The sequence below is a fragment of the Tyto alba genome, unplaced genomic scaffold (genome assembly GCF_018691265.1).
Source record: "Tyto alba isolate M040663 unplaced genomic scaffold, T.alba_DEE_v4.0 Super-Scaffold_23, whole genome shotgun sequence".
Lineage (NCBI taxonomy): Eukaryota > Metazoa > Chordata > Aves > Strigiformes > Tytonidae > Tyto > Tyto alba.
This window is the reverse complement of record NW_024881297.1, coordinates 24,910,587-24,937,550: the sequence shown is the minus strand read 5'-3', so window position 1 is coordinate 24,937,550 and position 26,964 is coordinate 24,910,587. Positions and strand designations below refer to the sequence as shown.

General features: G+C 43.0%; 1 protein-coding gene across 3 annotated transcripts in view; it reads right to left on the bottom strand.

Moving 5' to 3' along the window:
* Positions 1-26,964, bottom strand: part of ELOVL6 (ELOVL fatty acid elongase 6) — a 78,223-nt gene that overhangs the window by 23,664 nt on the left and 27,595 nt on the right. For all 3 annotated transcript variants that reach the window (XM_042796680.1, XM_042796679.1, XM_042796678.1), the window contains one exon: positions 2,085-2,216. In XM_042796680.1, the coding sequence (XP_042652614.1) occupies positions 2,085-2,216 (132 nt within the window). The remainder of the gene's footprint in view (positions 1-2,084; positions 2,217-26,964) is intronic.

The window sequence follows — 26,964 nt, the reverse complement described above, 5'->3', positions numbered from 1 at the left end:
GTGCCCTTCTGGCCAACAGCTTCTCATCTGCACAAGCAGAGCTCACCTCAAGCACCTTCACTGTGGGGCACAGCAAGAGGTGGTCTCTGCGGCAGGTTCATCCTGGCAACTTCCAGCTTCAAAAACATGAAGTCCACACTTCAGATCTCATCCAGCAGCTTACACTGACCATGCGTTAGCTATTTCATATGATTATGATGGGAAACTCCAATAAGCAAGTAACAAATGTGCTGATTTCAGAGCCCACCTAGACAGCACTTTCACAGTGCAGTGTATGTTCTTGTTATTCTTTGAACGGTGCATTGTTTAGGATTCTGGGAGGAAATTCATTAATGAAATTTCTTAAAAGCCCCACACTGTGAATGTCAGTCACAGACCCTCTCAAAAAAATGTGATTTTAAAATTCATCCTAGACACCTTCTGCAAAGGACAGTTCTAAAATCATGCTTCCCCCTCTCAGATTGGGAATTAAACTACAAATGCTTTGTGTAAGTCAGCTCGTTTCTAGTGTCTAGATTCAATAAGAAAGTGTAATTGGAATATGCATTTTGGGATCCTGCTGTCTAAAAATCATTTTGCAAACCGATCCACAAATGACATGCCATCTAGGAACTGATTCAACAGCTGCTGAAATTCAGCCATTTCTGGAACAAACTGCTTGATGACAACTGCTTACAGAACCCTAACAGCAAAACTATGTCAGCGTAAGTACATATAATAACTAAGTACAGCACCAAATGCAACCAGATGAAAATTATAAATTTTCACAGTGTTAGAACTTGCTCTAAAAGATATCCAGACTGCTCACAGTTTTGTCTGCACTAGGGTATTTTTTTAAAGGTATCGATGGACTATTAAAATCAAGCCAACGCAAAGTTCTTCTGTTAGCATGTTTTATCTGGATGAGACAACTTAGAAATACAATTTACTTTCCTCTGATAGTTTTAGAAAGTATCAATGTGATAGAGCAATTTTGGAGGGAAAAAAAAAGGAAAAGCCATGAAAGAAAGCAAACTTTTCCATTTCAGCTTTATTTTACTCTGCCAAAAATCTCAGCTCAAACTATTCCCATCCTGTGAAAAATCAGTCACTATTCATAGCTGTTCAGTAAGCAAACCTGTTTTATGTACTTCTGAACTAATATAATCAGTAACTATTATACTGATATTAGAAAAAGCTACAGGTATTACAGTTTGATAATGGTTTGCAAATGGTTTCTATGCTGTTGAGTGAACTATAACTTACACTCCCAATAGGCACTGAAATGAAGGATAATCCTCAGGTCTTCTGTGTACTGTTATTAGCAGATTGTACCAGAAGTCTGTGGGTTTGTAAGGGCTATTTTTATAAGTCCATTTGTTCATTTACCTCCAGTCTCATTAAAAATTAGCATATTAGGCAGATAAAGTGGAATTCAGGTTGGTCAGTTCTATTCCTGACTTCAGAAACTATCAAGAATCTGAACCTGACTTTCCCCATACTCAGTGATACAGAGTCAACACAAAGCTAGAGGCACGTGCATCACTAAAAAACAGACTTTCTCTGTGGAGCCACCCTTCTGCTACATTCACAAGCTCTTTGCGATGGAATAACCAGAAGCCAGATTCTGATTTCAACTACAGTGGACTAATTTCCTTGTCATCAAAGCAGCGACTTTAGATTACCTCACTGTAATAGAGATGAAAGTCTCGACAAAATATTCCATATATGCACCCATAGAAACATAATACTAACTAGTGAGAACAAGACTAGCATCTTAATGTGTTTATTTCCATTTGTAGCTTGTACAGTGAAGTTACTGCAAAGATAAGTGCTTTTTCTTGTGTCCTCACTTCATTTTCACCTTTCTTCTTCAAGAGGCTTATTGATTTGTCTTCTCTTCAAACGCCATATGATCTGGCAAGTCAAAGGGGATCATTTCAATGGTGAGGAGTAGATCAGGACATAACTCTGAATAGCAGAACTAAAGAAATGTCATTTCTGGGTGAGCTTGTTGTCACATTAGCAGTGCTGTTGTACGTGAAGAACCCCAAACCCTCTTCATGGACTACTGTCAAAGGCAGTTGGTGTGAAGAAGTGCCTACCTGAAGACGGCAAGGCTCAGGGACCAGAGCACTAGTGGTTTCCTCAGTTCAAATTTTGCTCGTTTGTTCATTAGGTGCCGACCACCAAATATAAAGGCAGCGTACAGAGCTGAAAATAGGAATGATTTCTTCCTGCAAAACAAAATGAAAAAACACCTGTCAAGTATTTAATTAGTATCAGATACACAGCAGAGTCACATCTGGACATAACTGCCAAGGGCTTGTGCGTTTCCTTGAAAGGGAACTCTTTTGATGACATTCCTGCAGCCCAGCTGAGATTATCCTTAGTGTATGAACCTACATGCCTGCACATAGGGCCAGGTCCAGGCAAAACTGACCCTGGGGAAGTTCTGAAAAAGGACAGCCAGATTTGGCTCACATTCTTCCCCAGTTTCTGAAGACTGAACTTCTGTGAGGAACAGAATAGATATTGCAAAGCCCAGACACACTTCTGCAAGCACAACACAGTTGATACTTGAACCACCTGATCACCTTTTTTGGCTCATTTATCTTTTTCATTAAACATTTCCTGCAAGCTTCTTGCTACCTGGCAATTTAGTTTCCCATTGCTTCCTCCAAGAAGACACTGAAAGATCTTGAGCACTGCAACACGACATGAAGAGCCTCATGAAAAGCAGAGAACCAGCAAGGAGAAGTCAACAGCTCCATTAAGCAGTGACCATGCTGGGTAGCATTGCCCTGCTGCACAAGCCCTGCCTGTGAGTGCTGCATCAGGAAATCCAGTGAATTTGATGAAAGGTCAAGCAGGTGTCTATTAAGGAACTTCAGTGATATTCTTAGAATTGCTAGTTTTATTTTTAAAACTGCCTGATAGTAGTCCAGCCAGCAAGAATCAGCAAATATTTGAACTCTGCTACTATAACTCATTGTAGATCAACCATTAGAGGTCAAAAATAGATCCAGCCTGGGATTCCTTCCCACACAGCACAATATTACACTAAGATTTAATGATGTACAGCATTAATGGTGGCCTAACTGGATGGGTATCTATTTAGGAACAGATTTTTCTCTACAGAATCTATAATTATGTTCACAAGTATCAGTGGACTATGGCTTTGCACCAAAAGGTGCTGGTTCTTTTTGGACCCCAAAAAAGAAAGGCAAACACTCTCAAGACATGTAACTACTTCATGAATATCCCAGAAAAGGCGTCAGCAAGCTGCAAGATTTTACATTCCTTCTGACACTGGAAGCCTGAGATGATGCAGCATCAGACAGACCTGCGAGCAGGCCGCAACATGCTACCCAGCCTTCCCGTGGGGGGTGAGGTTCACCCACATGGTGGTTTTTACAGTTTTTATAGGATTTTGAATTGGATGTTTATATGACAGTACGTTGCTTCATCTCAAGATAAAGACAAGGACATGATCACGGTGTCTGCCGGTGCCAAGTAGATGCCACCTCCCAGCTCTTCCCTTATGGGTACTGGCTGAAGGTACGCCATGGCAAGGGATACCTACAGCACAGCATGGTCCTGAAGGCCAAGCAATATATGCAGCACAGTACAGCACAGCACATGTCTGCGCCTGCTCGGGGCAACTGGTACGTGGATCATGAGCTCCAGAATGTAAAGGGTCTTCCCGTGAAGTCCATGAAAGCTATGCAAAGCTGTAACATCACACGTGATTGGCAGTACAAAGAAAGCACATGCAGCCTTCACTGGAGATAAATGAGTTTTGCATGAGTTTGAAAGCTATGTAAAAGCAAAGTCCAAAGAGACAGTGGCACATCAGTGCGCATGCAGCAGCACGCCATTTTCTGCCCACTTAGAAACTCCTCTGTTTCTACCGACATGTTTACAGCTCTGTGTTGCAAAACACAGGTAACTACATGAAAATCTGACTGGCGTTCTGCACTGAGAAGGGAGGACCCAGCACCCGTGGTCCCCTGCGTGAGAGTTTGCATCTGCACTGGCAACAAGCCCCAGGAAGCCCAGGATGATCACTACTTTCACCTTCCGCACTGAGATGGTCTAATTGCCATGGCAATGTTTACCTGGGTTTTGAAAACCACAAAGCCTCAGCCCTTATTCATCTCATAATAAAGAAAAAGGCATTAATTTTCACTTCCATGGTCTTGAATTTCACAGTCAGGGAAGGGGCAGAATTACCACATTTGATGGCACAGTTGCAGTTTAGGTTGGCTGGAGGTCAGTAAATATTTGTTAACCAGTTTGAGTAGCGATGAACCACCTCAAACTTGCTCATACCGAACCGCCTAACTGTTAAGACAAGATTTATGGGTTATGAGACAGGAGCAGACTCTTGGTGTGAGGTTGGACTGCGCTCCCATCTCCTTCCCTCTGTCATCTCTTCAGCAGCGGTGTGCAGAGCTGCCCATCACCAACGTAGACACGGGTGAGGGAAGGCAGAGGGAACGTGATGGGCTGTACCACAGTCTGCAGTGCTGTTCTGGCTGCCCCAGAGCATCAGGAGAAACGTCTGCTCTGCATGCTTCTGCCCCTTCAAGCCCACAAAAGCCTGGGCAGACAGACAGCAAGGCACACAAAGAGGTATGGAGATACGCATACAGACGTACGGCCGCTAGAACCAGGCCACGTGCAGGGGCCTCACGGGAGGGACCCTGCAGCCCCACGCCATGAGGGAGGTGCAAACCCCGCACCTCACAGAACCACAGTGGGAGTCCCTCACGCCGGAGGCGGGGGAGGGAGGTCTGTCCTGCACTGGGTGCAGACATGGAGCTCCAAAGCAACCGGGAGCAGTGCAGGATGACATCTCGAACAGTGCAGGATGACTGCTCGGTGCAAGGGGAAAAGACTGCAACACACTGCTGGCAAGCAGCGGCCAACAGGACGTGGGCTACGCAGGCTGGCACGGGAGGAGGTCTGGATTTAAGAGCAGTAGCTAGAGATACTTTGCGGGAAGGCAGGCAGGCAGGAAGCTGTTCAGTTCGGGATCAAATACAGCCGAGACTTCAAAGTAATGGTTCAACTTCAGTTCCAATTCAAGAAAAAAAGACCAGTCTGAATGAGTTAGCAGCTCAGGCCTGTGCCCTGTTTGACTCCCTTCTTTCTGGCAAGATACTCTATATATTTACATAAAGTAACATTTTGTTTTGCTTCTTATTATTGAAACTATTTTTTGTGAGTTCAGTCAGTCTATTGAGGTAAATAGGTACATAATACTCATTAGAACAGATACATTTTAGGTCACTTTTAACAGATTTATAATGAGTTCAGCATCTGCAATGATGGTAAATGGTATTCCCACAGTCGACAGCTTTGTATTGGTGGTGGCAAACAGATTTGACTGCATGCATGATGTGAACTACAGAGAGCAGCTGTAAGCAGTTTCAGATGATGGATGGAGTAGTATTATCTCCTATCAGAGGTAAGCACAATACTGAATAATGATCAGGCTGATTTTGAAATCATCTCTCTGTTTTGACACCTGCTGACAGCTTTTGCTAATTTTTGCATCCAAATGACTTTGAATGTTCCCCTCTTTACAGCGTAATAATGGTTAAAAGGACTGGGTAGTCCAGGTGATATAGTTATAAAGGGGTTGCAGAGGTATGTACTCTTAAGATAATCTGTTTAACTGCATTAGACTGGTATTAACCAGCTTCCTATCAGTGTTTTTATGATGGATTTTCCTGAGAGGTTCATGACTACAGTCTGTTTCCTGGGCTGGTGACACAAAGAAATGGCAATCTGACAGCGTTCAATTATATCTAATATGGTTTTAGCCAAAACAGGCTAATATCAAATAAACACTTTTAAAGACAGAGTTTTGGAGTTGTTCTGGAGCACTGTAACTTTTCATTACTATTATCTGAAGAGATACTAAACAGAGCAGAACAATGACAAAAAAATTAACCTTGAAACTAAAAAAAAAAAAAAAAATTAAATTAAAAAATCCTCCAAAGTAATTCAGTAGCAGACTCGCATCCAATAACTTCAACGTTAGCACATTCATATGTTTGTCTTCAATTCTGTTCTGCAGGGTAACACAGTAGACATAAAGACAGGGCTGCCAAATCCTCCACATTTTTCTGGCATTCCTGTTTCTCACAGTTGTCTCCCACCTTCCTACATTTTCAGACTTCAGGGACTAAGTACTATCTCTACTGAATACAACTCCATGTTTTCCCATCAAAAGTTGCCAGCTCTTTCCCCCAAAAGGGAGGCAGGGGAATTTTCTGGAGAATGTATAAAATGCTGTGCTTGGGCTGGGGATTATGACAAGAAAGGGAGGCAAGAGTTCGGTGCTACAGGCTGAAGATGTGAGGCAGATCTTCCAGGATGCAAGCACAGAAGTGGCCATATCACGAGGCAAGGGGACAGGCAGAAGCAGCTGACATGATGGGAGAAACATAAAAGAAAGGATGAACGGTAAGCATGACAGCAAATGAGGGGAGCTGGCAGCCAAAAGATGGACATGAAGCTGGGACAGCATGGAAAGGAAGGAGGCTGCTTGCATCCATGGGCACACCAATGGGCTCAGGCTACCCACGCGGAGCATAGAGCTTCAGTCACTCTCCTGCAGAAATCCTGCAACAGGGACAGGTGGTATTATCCTCTGGACCACAGCCCATGGGTTCTGCTTGTCCCTCTGCACTGTGTAAACCATAGGCAGGATGGATGCAGGTTTGGGCACTGATGTGCTTTTTTGAAGCTGAAATCCTTTACTGGGTCTGCCCTATGGCAGAGGAATGGAGACAGGCAAGAAGAAAAGGAAAAGGAGTATAACTGATAAGAAGGAGGCACAAACTGGGGCTGATAAAGGAAGACAGAGTAAATCCACCCCACCAGGAGCAAAGCTTCTCCTCATTTGCAGCCAGGGAGTCCCATCCACGAAAGCCCACTCAGACACCAAGAAGCTACAGGGAGAGATCAGACATCCAGCCTCAGGCAGGAAAACACAACACAGAAAGGGGCAGCAACTAATCCAAAGAGGAAAGCAGTGGTAAACACACGGCCAAGGAGTACTAAATCTTGACTCCCCCAGAAGTATGTTATTTATAAAATACTGGAAGTATAAGAATTGCCACAGTATTCTAAAATAAGAGGCCAAAGCCTGAGGGTGAGCCTCGTGCACAGCAGCATGAGACATCCCGGCGTCTCTGATGCAAAGTGAAATAGCCCTGAATATTGCAGTGCTGCTGAAGGAGGTGGTTTCAGCCCAGATGCACTGTTGTCATTTTTCCCCCTGAAAATAGCAGCCTGAGTCATTATTGTAGAGTTCTCTGATGTTAATGAGTAAAATGAAACAGATACAGATATGAGCTATAAAATTTGGTATTTCCATTGGATTTTCTTTAATCATTAAGGAAAATCTGCATAGAAATGCACAAAGGACAACCTTATCACAGATCTTTTAACTATCCTCTATCATGTAATACAGGATTATCCTCATAACAGCATTCAGTAGGGAAGCAATAAAGTGAAGCAGTGTTAACCCTCTCTATTTATATTCTATAGGGTTTCAAAAAACATTTTTTTTTAATCAAGATGTATTTACTTTGCACAGGGAGAGCTCATTCATAAGTTTATTACCACTTCTTCATATGCTGTAAAGGGAGCACAACAAGTAAAAAAAAACAAAACAAAACAAAACACTGAAGTTGCCAGATCAGTGCGCTTCCTGCAAGCAAACAGGCAATTTCAGGCTCCCAATGTTTTTCTTTTGGCCTTCTTCATCATCATTTTATTGGCTTAAAAAAAAATAGATTTAACTGAAGAAAAAAATAAAGAGGAAAAAAAAGGATGCTCGGTAAGATGAAAAGGTAATTTTCTTACTGGTTTCTCCCAGCTTTCAACAGAAAACAACAACAACCACTTGTGTTTATAATTGAAACTCCTAACTTGAGAGTCTAATTAAAGTGCTTTAACCTGAACCAGTGTAAATCACACAGCATACCCGTGTCCACGGCTCACAAGAAGTGGCTGGTAGCCTTGGCAAAGTTACTTTCTCTCTAGTGCTTATTTAAAAATCACACATTCTGTATGTATAAAAAGGGTGTGAAAACGCTTCTCAGTCTCTCAGTGTTTCTACCTCAGAAATACTGTCAAAGCAAACCTTTCTCTCTCTCTTCCCAGATATAATTTTGACAGAACCAGCAAGAAGAGATCCAATGTGTGGATATGCAGGATCTGCATATGAAAATATAACCTGTACTCCTGGCTTTGATTTGACTTTCTGCAGCTGTTTCCTGTTGACCCTACCAGCCTTAATAATGGAGAGAGAAGGACATGCAGAAGAGGAAGACTTGTCGATGCACACATGCCAACACAGTCTGATTTATTTCTACAGCTCAATATCCTTTGACATTTATATTTAGAGCAGCAATGACGACAGTCACACACACGGGTAGGTGACTCACTGATGACAGTCTTTGACGTAACAGGCTATCAGACAGTAAACGAGAACATACCTCATACCAATCATCCGATCCTTGATTTCTAAAACCTAACTCCAAAAGACCATTTCAGCCTCCTTATGACAGGTAGTGTCAGCTCTGCAGGTCTGTGCTCCCCCCAAGGCTGGGGCATCTGCCCAGGCACCCCTCTCCCTGCCGGGAGCAAGGGAAATGGAGTCAGGGCCCCAGGAACACATCTTGACCAGGGATTGCCATTTCCCCACATCTGCCTTTTTTCTGGGATCCTGTTGCCATCACCCAATTCATGTCATTACTGACAGACAGCACCTGTATCCTTGACTCAACTCCTGAACCCACGAATGGAAGGAAACACGGTGCTGGGAGGCTGTGAGAGGGACTGCTGCAGGAACTGTCCTAAGCGCGACTTGGCTGAAAAGGATGGAGGAGGAGGAGGATTTGCATGTCCACTCCTTGCTCCACGACTGCTACCAGCTGAACCGAGGCATAGCCTGAAGGCCATGTCCTCCACCGCCCGGGTTGGAGCAGGAAGGGTGAGAGCTGCAGGGCAAGCTACCTCTGAAAAGTTTAGCAACTATTTTTTTGCGGTGTATCACTAGGTCACAGCCCACGTTGGTCCAGCCAGAGGCCTGGCTGGAGATAGCCCCAGTTCCCCACCAGCCAACCTGCATGGGCATCCTTCCCTGGGGCGCAAGGGGCTGTGCCCACCCAAGCCTCCCCCTCCATCACATTCCATCAGACCCAGGAGCAGGAAAGCACTCCCAGGTGGTGCCGTTGGCAGGGCAGGCAACAGCCCTAAAATTACAGAGAGAAGAAACAAGGGCATGGCAGTGTGGAGGCATGGGGGAAGATGGCTCATGTCCTGCACCTCCCTGATGGTTGCATTTGTTTTGTTGAAATGTGTTTGCCAGTAGTTTGTTCCACTCATGCTTGTAGTATATACATGTTACAGAGTATTAGCCATACACTGTGTGCAGCTATGGACAAAACCAGCAGCAGCAAATTTTTCTTGCTTTCCCTTTGTAGTGGGAAAATGTAAGAGAAACAAAAGGGTGAGAAAATGAAGTTAAAATTCAGGGATTTTTTTTCTTTTTTTTTTTTTTTTTTTTTCAGATTGAAGAGGTAAAGTCAGCTCTGAAGCATATGAAGTCCCTTGTTCTTTAGAAGCCTCTTTTAGGTTTAATGGAACGAACCATAAGCCCTTAAAACCCCATAAACTACAATCTCAAATGGAAAGCACTTCAGAAAAAAAAATGAAACAACCTCCAAAGCTTTGGTTTTTGAAACCAACTTGCCAAAATTTTATCACTGAAGGCAAATCAGCTTCATCTCTGGCTCTGCTCCAGAATTCCTCCATTTTTAAATCATGCTTTGCAGGGGGACCCACCCAAAAGAGACTGCAGGTGATAGTCTGCTCGCAGTGACAACAGCCATCCCTCAGTTTCCACCTCGCACGGACACGGTGACAGTTGCAGCCTGGGGGGCTGGGTTGCTGGGGTCAGCCCCATCGTACCCTCCCACCCAGCCGGTGTCCTGTGCTGAAGCCTGCATCACCCCAGCTTCAATGCCTCTGTTCCTCCCCAGGGACGGGCCAGCATCTGACTTCACTGTTACTGATCATAAGTAACAACCATTTTTGCACAACCCCCTCCTGAGATTTATGTCACCAGAGCAAAGAATTGAATCTAGCTCCTGAAGAGTCATAGGAGCCTACTGGCAAAATGATGACCATCCCTCTCCCTGTTAATAGTCTTCAGAGCAGGTCAGTGTGGTCAGAGAAACTCCTTCTCTACTGGGAGCCTCTGCTAAATCCATCTGACAACATACCTAGTTCTTAATACAAAGACTTGGGGTTATAACAGGTGACAAAGTAGGGTGTCCCAGTGTCCCCCTGAAACCACCATGGGTTTCTCCAGACTTTGCTGGGGCTTTCAGACAGTCAGTGGAGAGGTGGCAAAGAGCAGGGAAGCTAATGTAGGTCACCAGCACTGCAGTTCTGATGAAAAGCTACAGTACTTTCACTTTTAATTTAATCAATGTAAATTTAAGCCTCTGGCCTCCACAGTAAAAACCTGGATCTAGTAAACACAACTACGGCTGAACTTGGGGACTACTAACCTACATTTCTCCCTGTTGAAGTCATTCTGTTTGTACCCACATCTCACCTGAGAGCGGTTAATGAGGATGCTATTGAAGGTATGTCATATAGACATAGCATGAAAATAACTAGATCTCCATGCTGCCTTACTCAATTGATCTGCTTTATCTGATGAAATCAATCAATGTTTATGACATTTAGTAAGTTTACACTTAAAGGAGTGCATCAGCATAAGGCCTTCAGATCCAGTAGGATCCCTGAAGCAACTCACAAATGTCACTTATATAGATGAGTGCTGCTTTTCTCACTGCTTTGGGGATAGGTTTTTATTTATTTAACAGGACACAAAACAACACTACAAGTAACAAATCAGTAAAAATACTTTACTAAAGTGGCTTTTGCCTCTGAGCCTACAGGAAAGCCTATGCACCGCGGTGGCATGGTCACGTCTCTCTACCACTGCAAATGCAACTTGGAAATAATGGCTGTTGGAACTCAAAAATTATTTAAGTAGAAAAAAAAGCAGTCATTCAAAATGAAACATGGAAAATGCAGGGATTGCAAGCAAGTGGTGTGTTGTTTTTCTACCTATCCGCCTTAAAAGACATTCCAGCAGACGTTGCTCCCTCCCAGCCTTCTGCAATACAACCTCAGAAAATCATGTTGCTACAACTGCCAGTGGATTGCAAAACACAAACAAACAAAAACTGTTCTGATTTTCCCAAGAGCGTTCCCAGTCAAAAGAGACATGCAAGATTCTCCTGTGGAGCAGAGTACAACCTCAGAAACACAGCAGCCAAAATTCAGGTACTAATAAACTAGGGTTTGGTGACCACCTTGTGGAAAGGATCACTTCGTAACTCTTTCAGTGCCAGAAAACATTAAATTATCCTGAAGAAAACCAAACTGAGGGGATGCTTGAAAAAATAATAAGTTAGAATATACACTTACCACTCTTCTATTCCCCATCTAGAGACCTAAAACCATATAGACAGATCAGAGCAAGCCAACAATGCCATTATGTGGCATAGATGTGATTAAAAGGGGATAATGGAACCAGTGACATTGCCGTAGTGGAACTGTGAAATAAAATGTCTTGCTTTCAGACCCTGTAAACGCTCACATGCCCTGTGGAAGAGAAGGGAATGGAGTTCATAAAAAGGACATTTTGGTACAGAAGCAAATGAAAGAATATTTTCCAGCATCTCTTAGTGAAGAAAAATCAGGTCGTCTGGAGAACAACTGCCTGCTCTGACTGGTCCTGCAGTACTTTTTGATACACAATGTCAAGGACTGCTTGATGTATCTAATAAAATCTTCAAGGACATCTGATCTCTGTCTAGTGCTAAGAGAGATCAAGTGACAAAGGATACCAATGGAAACGCTGCAGCAAACCCTAACTCTAGACAGATAGGAAACTAGCAAAATCCAGAAAAAAAATGGGACAATCTCACCTTAACCTTTTCAACCACCCCTCTCAAACAAAAAGCCCTGCCAAACAGCCATTCTCCTTCTTAATCAACCAGGAAGCAGGTCAGGACAAATACAAAGGTGTTCCAGCTGTGCTTGAAACTTGCAAAAGGGAGCAGTTCGGAGTAGCTAGGAGGCAGGTTTACACACTGCTGCCTTCTTGCCACGCAATGCTTTGCAGATTTCCCAACACAAGGTAGCCCTGTGCATTAGCTGGCTATGTCATCATTATCAACTTGCATTTTCATGAACTAAACCTCGCCTCTATTTACGTAAGACATTTATGCTTTTCATTCCCCGTGCAGGTTAATTTGCTAATAAATTTCCCAGTGCTTTCAATTTATCACAATCCCCATGTCATTGACCATGATCTATAGCTTCCTCATTAAATCTAGAATTGCTCTACTTGAAATCAGTCAAGGCAGTACCTTTAAAGAAAACCCTTTCACAGATAAAGAGGTAAATTGGCCTGAATCCAGCTAATATCATCTGAAGAGAGAACATAAAATACCATGGGAAATACTGTGAGTGATAAACCAGTAGAAGTAATTTTCCAATTACTGCCAGAATTTTCAGGATCCGATGGGAACAAAATTTAAGACGCAGGATAACATTCCTAAACCTGTAGCGGAAATGAAGATGGGATGGAGGAACGAGCACTGTACTATCACCAGCACCCATCTTCAACTAAGTATCACAGCCTGGCTGGTTTTGGGGCATTTCCTGCAGACACCCCACTTGCAGTCCTGAACCAGCCCGAAACAATCGGAATAAACCAGCAGGAGTGGCACAAGGCAGTACAAAGTACACGGCATTAATGTCGCTTATCTCTATCCTGTCAGCAACATGTTTGTGACAGCTTGTTCTGGCTTTCCACCTCTGCCTACAGCTTCACGCTTGGCATGGGCACCCTCGTCTCTCTCTCGAGGTGGCAGGACCTGCCAGCTCTCCTGAACTAAAGTCTGCGTCTTTCTTATTGCTTCCAGCCCCAAGGGCTTGGCTGACTGCATCCTGCCCTTAGCGACCCCCTCACCTAATTAGATGGGATACTAAACTACTTAGCAGTATTTCACTTTCCATTGTGGTATAAAGAGCCCAGGTTACTAAAGGATTAGCAAATGTAACATTAAAGTGATATATATACACACAGAGAGCCTGTCCTGCTCTCTGCTAAATCTTGCCCACAGGGTACATGTTAAAAGATAGGAGATGCCAAAAGGAAAGAAACCACAGACAAACAAGGCGATGATATCTGGACTGCGGTGGAAGTGGCTGCATACATGACACCGTGAGAAGGAAAAGGAGCATTACCAGGAGCGAGCAGTGGTTGACAGTCAGCTCTTCTGGACAGGCAGACAAATGGAGCAAAGCAAGGGCATAAAGATGAATAAGTTTTTAAGCAATTAATATACAGCAACAGTCAGAACTTAATGGCAATAATCGTTATGAGGCAAAGGGAGAACCAGATTATTGCAGATGAACAGGAAAGCCTGCTAGCATGTCAGCGATACTATTTCAGGGGTTTTTTTAAACAGAAAGTAGCCTCCCATGAAGGTAGAGAAATTACATTATCTGGCCTTTGTTTTTTCCCAAAGGTCACACAACCAAAATTTTGTTTACATCTCCACACATATTCCTTTTGCTATTCTTTTTCTTACTTGGATTGTCCGCCACTGATTACCTCTGAAACTTGTGGATTTTGCTCAAACTTCTCTCTATGGTAGGTTTGCTAATTTATGGCTGGCCTACAAAGAGGTAAAAAAAAAAAAAAACTGTTCTAGTAAAAAGCCAAGCTACTCCTAAATTAATTTCCATATCACACAGTTGAGAGATAGAATAGAATAGCCTCTTTTCTCATGACCTATTCTTACCACTTTTCTTTCATGTGGCTGTTGCAAGAGCACCAATAAATCTGCCTCTTCAATCTGCCCATTGTCTCCGTCACGTTATGACCAGATGTCCTAACTACACATGAACTCACATCAGTGTTTTGTTCAAGAATGCTCTGTTGCTTGTTTCATTTGCAAAGGGAATACAAGAGTCCCTTGGCACCTCTGTGCAGGATCAGGTGAGCAATAGAGAGGTGGAAGAAAGTCATCTTCCCAAGATACTACTCTCCCAGAGGATGCCCTGAGGTGCTCCAGTGCTTTGCAGAACCTCCCACCACGGCCCATGCCGGCAGCTGAACCAAAAACCTACCCTGGCACCAGTCACCCTCACTGCCCCTACAGCCGGTGGCCCTGTCACACAACTCACACACGCTCGGACTGGGCACCTCGACACCTTTTTGCTAAACCAGCGCGATCCAAGAGTCACAGCCTCCGTGGGCTGGGCACTCCAGTTCCTGTGCATTAAGTACACATTAACAATAGCTTGCTTTTACAAGCCTCTCTCCTTGGGAAAGGTAAATGCTATCTCTTTGAGGTTGGTAACGATCAACACAACTGCATATTTGCCACCCAGCTAACCTAAGTGCCCAGAGAAAACGTCGTAACACTGTATTCAGCAAGTTTTTCCACTTTAATAATACCCTAGAGCAAATGGCAGTTTGCTAGTTTACTCCTTTCAGGTTTTTTTTTTTGTTGTTTGTTTCTTTTTTGGTGTTTTTTTTTTTTTGTTTTGGTTTTGTTTTTTTTTTTTTTGTTGTTGTTGGTTTTTTTTTGGTTGTTGTTTTTTTTTTTCTTTTTTTTTTTTTTTTTTTTCTTCTTTTAGCTGTAGCCTGCTTTGAGATTCTTGAGTGTAAGCACGTGATAAATGCGTATCAGAGAGTTTCACAATCACTCTGTGTCTGGACCAAGATTCCACTCCAGCATGTCTTCCAAAAGGCAGTCAGTCTTGGAATTCAAAATGCCAAGGGGAAAGAGTTTACTCATGTTTTAGGGACCTACACCAGTGATTCCCATCCTGTCACACTGCAAGTTTTTTTCCACTTTATTTTAAATTCTCTGGCTTACTGGGATTTCGTCCCACTGAAAACAAAAATAATTTAGAGACCTTGACCTGCACCAACGACTGACATACACAGACATGTACCCCTGTGTTCACCTGCATCCCGGCTGCGGTACTGCTGTGTTGGGGCCAACCCCCACCCGTGCTGAGGGAACGGTCTTGGGCACGACCTCTGCTTTGCTGCTCTGGGGCTCCAAGCTGCCATCTCCACATGGTCAGCACAGCGCAGGGGTGCACCAGCTCACATGGAAATTTCCAACACAGCCCTTCATCTTGCTCCTTCTCACTAGCCTGAATCGCTGAGGTGACTCTGTGTGCAGAGGGACGAGTGGTAGAGAAGGGTCTCTGATGAAAAATACTCAGATCCTCTGTCTTTTACTGAGAAGACACAAAGTACGTGTTCAAAGTGCCTTTTGGTTCTGCAGTTCCAGCCTCTTTGGCAGCGCAGCACCCGGGCCGGCGCAGAGCCCCTCCTGAGCGGGCAGAGCCCAGTCTGCTGCTCCAGCAATCCCAGCAGAGCTCCTGCGTCTTGCACCTGAGCAGAGGCTAGCCAGCACAACAGGTTGGGCCAAGCAAAACACATTCAGTTTTGTGATTCATTGCAAATTACTTCCTTTCAGCCTACAGTTTATGTTTTAGTCCCTATAGCTACCTAGCGTATCAACAAAAAGAATCAGCATCTCCCTGCCTTAGATGTTTAGCAATCTCACAAGACACTGGTGACTTGTTCAAAGACATATCAAACCTGCAGTTGCAGAAGTTTGTTCTTTTGGGGACTGAATTCTTCTAAATACAGCTCTAAACAACTCATCCACATTTCTGAAAAACACTGGATCCGTGCTATAGTTGCCACTCCACCCATCCTGCCCCACCCCTGGCAGCTTTTGGCCTAAATAAAACAAAGGTGTTACGTGGCTACAGACCAGATGATGGACCTAACTAGACTTCAGCCACAACAGTACCAATCCTTATTACTTAAATCATTTTGTACTTCTTTCTTCTTCAGTCTGTGCATTTAAACATTGTGGTGATATACACCAAACTCCCTATAGTACTGTAACACATTTTATTCATCTCAGATGTGTTTGTTTGCTTCGATGGCGGGAAGAATAAATTCTACTTCTACTTCCAACCGACTCCTATTAAATCATACCAGTACTACTGATAAAAGCCAAATAATACTGATAAGACTACTACCTGTAACATGCTAAATGATCCTGTTAAATAATAATTACAGAAAATGGGGTCACTCACAAAACAGGTAAGTACATAAGTATGTGTAATTGAAATTTAACCCAACAGCATTGCTACATTTGCATTCACAGAAAGACTGTAAGCTTCAAGTAAAACTATATTCAAATTATTTGGCTAAATTTGGTGCTCACAGCCTGTGCTAGGCTGACACCTTTCTGAGAAGGCTCAAGAAAATGAGCCTAAAACCTACAGATGACAGGAGGTGTTAACAAGCAAGAGTTTGGGAGCTCCTTGGGACCAAGAAAAAGCTGCTAATGATGGGCCTATCTGAATTTAGTGGCTGCAGTTCTCCAATAGAGGAATGGAGAAATGTTCTCAAGCAGCTGCTTCTCTTTCTCACCATGGTATACTGAAGCATTTTAAACCATGGAGTGGTTTACACTATAGGGGTGGCATATTAAGCAGCCTTTTGGCATACGTCCTGCTGACAAAATGAAAATGTCGAAGTCCTGGTATGAAACTTAATCATCCCGCAGTTAACATAACTGAAAAGTGACAGAATACAGGCTTGATGTCCTGAGAGACACTGGCACGGTTTATTCTTGTATGCTAGTCCATTTTGGACAGAGTGAATGGTCCCGGAAAACTGTGCCTCTGGGGCTCCCCAAACCCAATAGGACCAGGGCTGCGTCATACAAGGAGGGCTCCTTCACTGTTTAGTTGGTTCCCCAGCAAAACTGATGAGCTCTCCAAACGGCCTCTTTGAGGGGCACAGTTTTAGACCAAGAGCTGTAGGTCTTTCCTCATGCAAGTCAAAGCCCTCCAAGAGATGTTTCAGCAACTTCAGGTCAGCTCCTGCAAGGGCAGCTCAATCTGCACCGCTCGAATCCTCCAACCCCCATTGCCTCTTAGTGTGTCTGGAAAAAAAAAAAAAAAAAAACCAACAAAACAAAACCTCTGCTTCCCCTAATTTAAACATTTTGCAAAGAGGTAAACTGTTCGGGGGAAGTATTTGGCCCTGATGGGCCTGAGGAAGAGGATGGCAGACAGGCAACAAGAAAGTTGGGAAGTGGAAGTCCCCACAGCTGCCTGCCAGCAATGGGCACCCACCACTGCTTCCAGGACCCCCTGGGCTGCAGGTGTCTGTCACCTGAAGTAAGTCTATACCTGATGCTTAAGTTTCTAAATTGTCATTTTCATGGTGTGCCCAGAGGTAAAATACAGGGCTTTGCCTTCCTTCCTGAAGTTGTCAGGACTGGACTGAAAAAAAAAGAAGGAAAAATGTGGAAACAAAAATCCAAAGGAAACAAAATTCAGGTCATGGCTGTAAGTCCGGTCAACCAGCTACAGAGTGAAGGTTGGTCATTTTCTTTTCTTTCTTTGTCTCCTTCAGTGCCAGACTTGTTTAACAAGACTCCCCTTGGTGAATTTTCTTTTATAATTAACAAATGAAAAGAAACAATGCTCCTCTGCATTAAAAAAAAAAAAAAAAACAAACAAACAAACAAAAACCTGCAACTGCCTTACGCAAACCATTTCCACTTTTAAGACTGGGAAAAGGCTTTGCTGCCTCTGCTCAAATACAATCTTACTTTTCAGCCTTGTTTAATATAAGAGGCAGAGGGGGAATGAGTGAGTATCTGAAGTGATTGAGGATTTCTGCATTCATATTAAATGATAAACACTAACAAAATAACAGTGAGAAACAGTCTAGCATGCAGGCTGGGGCAAATCTATCACAACAAACACAGCAGGTGGTTGTTCTCACAAGGTCTGAAAGATGATATTGATCCTCAGTGTGTGTTAAACACATTTATTATTAAAGTTAATAAATAATGTTAATTTATATTATTAATTACATAATTCAATTTAATAATTAGTATTAAATTTAAAAAAGAAAAGATCTCTTGATGCCTTATATCAGTTTGCACAACTCTTTCCTGCTACACATCTATTAAAAAAACCTGGCAGGTTGAGTTTGCTCTCATGCAAAGGGGAAGGTGAGGAAGGTATATAAACTCTCCACTTTTCTTGGCACCAGAACAAACCCACAGACGCCAGCCACCACTACTCATAGGCAGGAAGATGACTCCCAACCATTAGGACATCCGAATTCTGGGATACTCTGCTTTTCAAGTGCAAAAAGGTTTGCCTGTTTCAAAGACGGGGCTTGGCATGTTTGAGGAAAAAACACTAAAGACTGGGTGAGGGGCTTTATGACCCTGCAAGTCCCTTATAAAATAAAACTGGGCTTGGGCACTCCTGCCTGGACCCCATCACTTCTAGACTGACTGTACTGAAAGCGGTCACTGGGAACACAGACCCAGGAGAGGAAAGGCTCGATGGTGCTTGGTACGGCTGGGTGTAATGCACAGAGGTGGCAGAGAAGTCTCACCTCTACCATTACACAGGGTAGAAAAAGCATGCAAACCTGGCACCTGAAATTTGCAAAGTTTCTCCCTGTGAAACTCCCAGTGCCAACACAACCCCCCCCCAGGTTGCAAGGCGGGGATTTGTTGAGCACGACGTACAGTGAAACTCCAACTGTGCAGTGTGACAGCTCTCCTCTGCACAGGCACCTTCCTACAAACTGCATCCTGAGGAGAGCTGCAGAGTTATCAGCCAGGAAGAGAAATTCAGAGAAGATAAGAAGGAAAGGAAAAGTAAGTTTGCAAGCATTAAGGGACAGAGAGATTAAGACTGCCCTCGCATAGCCATATAGTTACTGTCAAGCCAGCCCAGTCACTGTATCCCCCTCTGCACCCCTTCTGCATCCCTGTAGCCCCAGCAGCAAAGGCTGGTCTGTCCCCAGGGGCCCCTGAAAACCTGGGCTGTCTAAACAGCTCCGACACAGTGCCCAGGAGCTGGGAGGAGGCCAGGGACATGTATCATTGCTCTGGACCCTGAGATGGGCTGGAACGCCTGCAAGGTCCCGAGCCTGCCTCCCGCACTGTGCTCTGTAGACCCAGGGGCTTTGGCTGCACTGATAAACGCTGGTAGCTCAACCAAAACAAATAAATTAAAATTAACATTCCTTTCGGCCTGACTCATAGCAGAAGTGTAGCCTTTCCAGTGGCCTGCACTTCCCTTCCCCCATGTGCTCATCTCCCTCCCCAGCAGAAGGACAAAGCACTGCAGTTTACCGGAGACCAGGCTCCCAAACCACCTCAAGACATGCCCAGCTTTGCGCAGCACTCCACATCCCTGTAGCTACACAAACGATTCAGAAGGCAACTCAGAGCAAAATGTTCAAACACTTCACTCAGAAAACCTCACGGAGCTGTACCCGTGCATGGATTCCTCCTCTTTCTTTTCATTTATTTTGCTGAAATGCTTTGCTGCATCAGTGCATTGATTTGGCTGACAAGAGTCTATTTCTGGGAACTAAACAGTAAACTATTTGCTAGCCCATTTCTAGTAAATATGACACTTGCAATAAGAGCACATTTTTGTTTGGCTTGGTTTGGATCAGTGGCTTTCGCTATGCATCATCACAGAATAAGAAGGTAAAGATCTCAGGGTTTGGTCCTACGCCATGTTTGCAGAAAGGAGAGAGAAAGGGAGCCTGGTTCGTAGAGATAATGGTATTTATCTGAGCTGAAAATCTTGGTAACAAAAAGTTTTTACCAGCTGATGTTGACAAGTCTTTGGTAGTCTCAACCCCCTTCCCAAGAGACCTCCTAAAAGACAGCACTGCACTGATGGCACTCGGCAGGGCTGCAGGGGAATGAACCAAGTCGCCCTTTCACTCCAGGTCAGGTCAGCCCAGGTCAGAGCTAGGTGGTGCGGAGGGACCGGCACTGACCAACCCTGTAAGAGAAGCCAACAGGGCTGCCAGGCTGGTGTTTGCTCACAGTTGTAAATTCACACACAGAAGAACACTCTGTGCTTCTCCACATAATTCCCTAATTGTGACCATACATGTATCAAGAAAAAATAGCAGTAGCATAGGTTACTGCAGCTTATTGGGCTGGGAGGGGAGGGAACAACCCCTGCTTAGGGCATAAACTGGGCAGAAAGCATCTATTTCTACAGCTGAGGAATACAGCTCGGTAACTCCAAGCCAAACATAAATGCCTCAGGCAAAGCTGCTCTACTGCCTGTCAAATCACAAGCATATTTTTATCATGTCCTCTTTATCTGCACAGGCCCATTGGGAAATAACAGAGAGAGAAGGCCAAACACTGCCAAAATATGTGGTGAAACTGCAGAGAAACTAGGAGATTGCACCTCTTACTGCCAGAGAAGTGCTTAGGTCTGGTCTAGAGTTCAGAGGCATTAATGGAAAACTCCCTACAATTTCAGAGCACTTTGAAAAAGTTGTGTATTAGTTGGTGTATATTGTTTGTCATTTGCCATCCCTAACTCAGACAGAAGGACTCAACAGCTTTAATAATCTTAATTTCTTACTCCCCCAAGTCCCTCATCCAGTATTTTTTCTTGATTAAGCAACCTTTCTTATAGGACAGATAAGCTTTCAGTCACCTCTCCTTCTGTGTGACCTCTTCATGGGCAGAGGTGCATTGAACGTCTGTTCCACTTCCCTGGGTTTCCTTGTAGTACCTCTAAAGCATTCAATATTGTTCTTTGCTGACTTAGTGGGCAAGACTGCCACTCCCTATGTGGGTGTGTTGACTATATCTATATTGCTTACTAAGTGAAAAAGAAACATTTGAAAAAGGTATTGCTCATCTAAAAAATTCACATGGCCCAGCTTCCAAGATTGAGTTAAAAATATCTGAAGAGGGGAACTACACATCCAACCATGTTCCTGCTTCGGTCAACCACATGAGTCAATTCAAGCCATTTACAATCTCTGCATTCTTACGATAGTCAGTAGCTGGGAGTGAGAAGGCACAAATATCACTGCAAGCTTGCCTTCCCGCTTGCTTGTGTGACACACCGCTGCATGCAGGTGGTGTCACCCCTGGTCCCACTACAGCTTAGCTTCCTCTCCAGACAAGCTGAGGAGACCCCAGGCTGCTGAGGAATATTCCACATGAAGTAAGAGCAAGGTGTTCTCTACTAAAGAAAAACCTCTATTTGTCTCTTTCTATTAATTTTTGGCCTGTCCAACACAGCTGAGCCCGTTACAGTTTATCTCATTGGCATTTGTGGCAGTATTACAAGACCATATTTGCACCGGTGCCAGGTCGTCTGCTTGTGAATCTGCGCTGAGTAACTCCATTATATTTACGCTGGTGCATGTTTCTCTAGAATATGTCTGAAGAACAGAAAGAAAACCAGAACGCACTAGGAGCAAAAGTAACCGAGCTTCATCTTTGTTTTACAACAGCTCACTGCATACAGCATGTATGTTACATATGTAAGTACCACCTCATTACCTTCACTGTAGGTGACTTGAAGTATCTGAGTTTAGTTGCCCAGATGTAAAATAATTATATAATGATATTTTCAATGTCTGCATTGTCTTCTTAAACTTTGAAGACACCATCTCCTGCAATGTGTTCGAAACACGTTGCGTTTGCTACAGCCCGCTAGCAACACAAAAATAATAGATAGTGAAGACAAGAGGGAAAACTATCTTTTTTCCCTAACTTCTCATACCTGTGCAGAATGCCACAGCATTATGAAACACATAAAGACATGTTAATATGGATAGATTCACAGTCATAACTAGCAGTTACTTTTACTGTATACACATACACAGTACTTTTCCTAAAGTGGGCTGTTTGTAAATGCGGCTGACTTCAGGCCATAATTACTATACAAACTGGTTCATCTACCTTAAATACCTGTGTAACCTTGTTACTACTCACACTCTTTAATACTTTTAATTCTCCCCAGAAAAGGGCAGTGCCACTTTACAGACAGGAGACTGTGATACAAAAATAGAACTGGACACATTCCTATCTTTGCTTTTGAGTCCCTTCTGTGGGGAAACACTGTCCAACAGCAAGTATTAGCAAAAACAGATTTACGACTTCTTCCCCTTTCTCTCTCCTCCTCCACTTACCCACCCTCGGAAAGAGATAAGCATATCTTAGATGATAGACCAATTAATTCCTCATAGGGTCTAGGGTTATAAATATGGTGCTCTCGGATGATCCTTAGGAAAGAACTCTCTCTTTGGTGTCAATCCAGCCAACTCAACCTGTGACTGTAGGGGAACAGCCTAATGGTTTAGAAACCCTTGAGACTTGTCTACAAACCACTTTTAGCATACACCTATTCCTGGGTCTCACATGGAGCTGCTCCCCCACCTACCTGCACACACATGGAGGAAGCGGATGTTTCACTGGCCCCACTGAACACCCCTTGGACCATAAATGATCACACGATGATGATGACTTTGTTTTTCATTCTTAAAGGCAGCAGGTGCATGGCTCCACAATGTCTGTGGAGCACATGCAGGTTCAAGAAGACATGGGAAACGAGGGATGACAGCAACGGCAAATAACAGTCCTCATGGCAGCAGTGGGACCAGACCTGACCTGACCGGCTATACTGGGTATGGGAATGATACGGTGGACAAATTCACACACTCTCAGTAAACTGATGTCATTGCAGTGTTGAGCTGGTGGAATAGTGCTCAGGAAACTAGAGCACCTCCATCACAAACTTCCCTGTGATCTTGAGCAAAGAAAATCTGACCATGTCCTTAGTCACAATCAGATGCCAAATTCCCACGGAAATCACTTGAATTGATACCTTGTGGGCTCTGGTCAGATCTCCTCAGTATACTCAGGTCTCATTTCTACATATCCAAACTAATCTTGATACTGGGTTGTGTTTTATTTTATCCAAGTAAATGAAAACCCTCCTGCCCCCCAGCCTTTCTTATCTTGCAGACTTTTCAGTGTGTGAGGGACAAAATAAGGCACAAAATATTGCCCAAGACCCTTCTTCTACTCAAACACACTTCTGATTATTCATTTCGTTAACTGATTGTATTAGGGAACTGCAACATCAAGCACATCACATTTAGGACACATCTGCATTCTCCTTTTTAATACCTCTTCATGATTTGCAATGTATTTCTCTCATTTAGAGGAAGAATAACATTTCCTAATGCAGATAGAATTTATTCAGAAGCACAGAAGTCGGTTGCCTTTACTACTGACAGATGCACTTCAATGTAATTAGTTTCATGACTATTAATGAAATAACTCATTTGAACTTTTGCCACTAAAATGTTAATGAGTAAGACTGGATAGGGGTTTGGTAATGGGATATAGATACTTTCACAGTTTGTTAGTTCAGTTCTGGCCCATGTCCACCATGACCAAAGGTCATTACTACCTGAAGACTATTTGGTAATCTGCGTGAGATGCGTTGGAAGCATTAAGCCCATGATTAGCAAGAAACAGCCTTACAATTTTGCTCTCAGCAGAAAAGCAAAGCGGGGAAAGGTCACTGCAGTGTGCTACTTTTACATAGTTGCGGTCAGAAAAATTCACTTGTTATGACTGTTCACCCAGCACCTTTCACCAGCAATGAATTCAACGAAGGTAGAAGAGAAATAATTTGAGTTGAAAAAGCTTGTGGATTTTTTGTGTGAGATACAATTAGCCTCTCTGACTCACTGCTGCAGCTTGTTTGCTTTTAGCACACTTCTAAAGAGAACTGGAAAAATAAATACTAAACCCGTAAAAGATGATACTTGGTATTTCTAAGTTTTAGCCAGTCACTCATTAGGTTCAAAAAAGCATTTCAGAGGTGAACCATGTTAGTCTTGGTATATTGTTCCCTATCGTCACTCCAGCAAACCAAAACGTTACACCTGACCTTCAATAGGGGCCAACACACAGTGCATCCGGTCTTTTAAAAAAAGATGCTCTTCTTTTTGGGTAGTGATATAATTCAGCCCATACATAAGCATATCCCGAAACTATTAAATTCACCCTGACAGCACACCAGTGCAATCCTTAAAAATTATTGCAATGTCTTCACAGACAGTAAAATGTGACATGCAACAAAATTATTTGCTCAAGGACTTAAGAGGAACTGAGATCGATTAAGTTTTCATGGGGAACTTTAGGAAGGGTAGGCACAATGTAATTACTCAAACAGAAATTCAAACACTGCACTCAAGTTGACAACCCTTCTCTTATGACTGTACATGGGCTTGACCGAGGTTACGTGTCTCACTAACAGGATGATACCTCCAGCACCATATTCCTTCGCACTGCTGTCTTACTTCTGCCATTACATTGAGTGACGACACAGCCATGTAATGAATTCTGAACAAGCCCCCTCCTGAAGCACTGATTTTGAAACAAATAGGTACTATCTGCAATAAATACAGGCAACAAATGCAGTTCCCTAGCTTACCTTAACGTTGCCCTTCGTTAGCCTCCTAAGAATATAGTTTCATTTGGACTAGATAATCTTCTGCAAGAGATCACCAGTGAAAGTTCTCAAAAACCCTCACCATTCTTTTTGGCCATGGAAAATAAAATTAAAACTGCTGAGTGGCACCCAGGCCTGTGTGGATTTGACATGATCATGAGAGAACTCTTTCAAATGTAGTTATGGGCTACAGTCTTTAAATGTCCATGTATGCGGATGTAGGATAAATTAAATGCTTGTAGGGACCTGGTATTCCATGAAATTTTAAAAATAATGATCAGGACTTAGGTTTCAGTTTCACACTCAATTTTTTGAAAGTCACATCATATAAGATAATAATTCTAACTTATTCTTTTTTTTAAAAAAAGGCCATTCATTTAACTGGGCAGCTGTCATGTACTTATATATACATACATATGTATATATATGTATATAAATATATATATATGACTGGACATCAGTAACTGACAATACATGAAACAGCCAAGTAGAATTTATTGAGCAGTGTTGTCGTAGATTTCACAGGGGCCAGTGATCCTATATGTCTGTGATATTCGGATGCCAAGATCTTTGCAGCAAGTCTGGTTTTTAGAGTGGAGCTGCTTGGTACCTTTTGCAAACCAGACTTTCATGACTAGAAACCTACTAGGGAGGTATTATAACCATTAGCCACCTTGCAAACCTTGAGACAGCAGTAGATATACAAGGTTAAGCATCTCACTTCATGCACATTTCAAAAGGAAACTTTCACATTACATCCTGTAACCTTAACTCCATAGCTGTTGACATACTCAGGAGAAGTCTTTTTCTTCCATATCCAGCTTTCACACAAATATGTGCAGCAGAGTAATGAATGACACACAAGACCCAAACAAACAATTTGTTAATTAGTTAAGAACCCTCCAAACCCTACACCAACATAAACAAATGTGGTTTTCCCCATGTTGCGTGTGCACCCTTCAGTGACAAGCCAGCTGTTCCATGCTTGTACTTGATCATCTCCAGTTGGGATATGGAGTCACCCTTGAGGACCTTGAATGAACCCCTGATTGCCCCCAGACTGGGACAGCCTCTCATGGTAAAACCCTGGATGCTAAAAAAAGTTCATACCAAAAAAACCTTTGACTACTACTACATCTTGATTAATGGCTAGAACTTTTATCTAGGAAGTCATTGTTGTCATCTTAAATACAGCCGCATTCAAATTATGTTTTTATTGACTTTAATACTTAATCCAAACAGATTGGATGGCAGCTTTCAAAACATACTGATATTATAAGGCAAAGGTGACGGAAGGATTACCTTGATATAGCAAAACTGAATCTGTCTGAATTCAGAGACTGAACAGGAAAAAAGTACACTTTTAATAGCACTGCTTGAATACTATGCTTTGATTCTTTAGAAATGGGGCATTTTATTCTGTATTTATATTTTCCCTCAAGCAGCAAGCTATTTTCCCAGACAGACCTTTTTACTGTTTGCAGTGATAATTTTTATTTTTATTTTTTCTTTGTATTTGGGATTCTTTTAAAGTGGGATCTTCTGCACTTCACAGTGACGTTCCTGAAATAACTTTGAAGATGAAATAATGAGCCTCCCCTTACTTTACAGGTTCTCTAATACAACGTAAGCAGCTTTACAAGGCTTAGCTAGTCTCTGCTGACCTAACCGCATATTTTACTCCTACAATAAACTAAAATAAGCAGCCTACTTCCACAACAATTGACTAATTAGCATAGTGATTTTGATAGTTTCTTCTTAAAAAAAAGTCCTAGTCTTCCAAAAATCAGACATATCAAATATCAGCAGATGAGATTACTAGAAAGAGAGACACAGAGACACAGACATCACCTCAATAAGCAAATCAATGCTGTGCTAAGGCTGTTGTGTGGTGGGTTTTTTTTTTTTGTTTTTTTTTTTAATTTCCAGCAACTTTGGGCATTGTTTTCTCTCTTTGCCTCTGATTCATTTTCTCAAGTGCAGACACTGTGTTCAGATCCCTGCTGGCTGCTGTGTTTGATGGCTCGCCAACCAGCACGATGGTGTTTATATAGGATCTGTCTGCTACCGAGTCATTGCATCCCTGCAGAGAGCACGAGGTCACTTGCTGCCAGATCAGAGCACCAGCAGGGACTGCCCAGAGCTGAGCTCGACTGCAGCTACATCTTCCACATACGAGGCAGGCTTCCCTCCTCTCCCTGCCTTAAACTTTCCTGCTTTTGCTCCAGAAGAGGCCAGTAATGGACTTTTTATTAACAGACATATTTAGGGAAGATAGGCTCGTGGAACTTACTATCTGGACCACCTATGTCTTTTGCACTGTGCAAAAGGGATACGTACCCTGCATACACACATTGTACATACTGATACTGGGAAGAAGTGGGAGGAGAGGGTATTTAACTGGAAAGAAAACCAAAACTGTTTTCTCAGACTCAGCTCATCACCCCTGTGATGGCAGACAGCATTCAGACATGA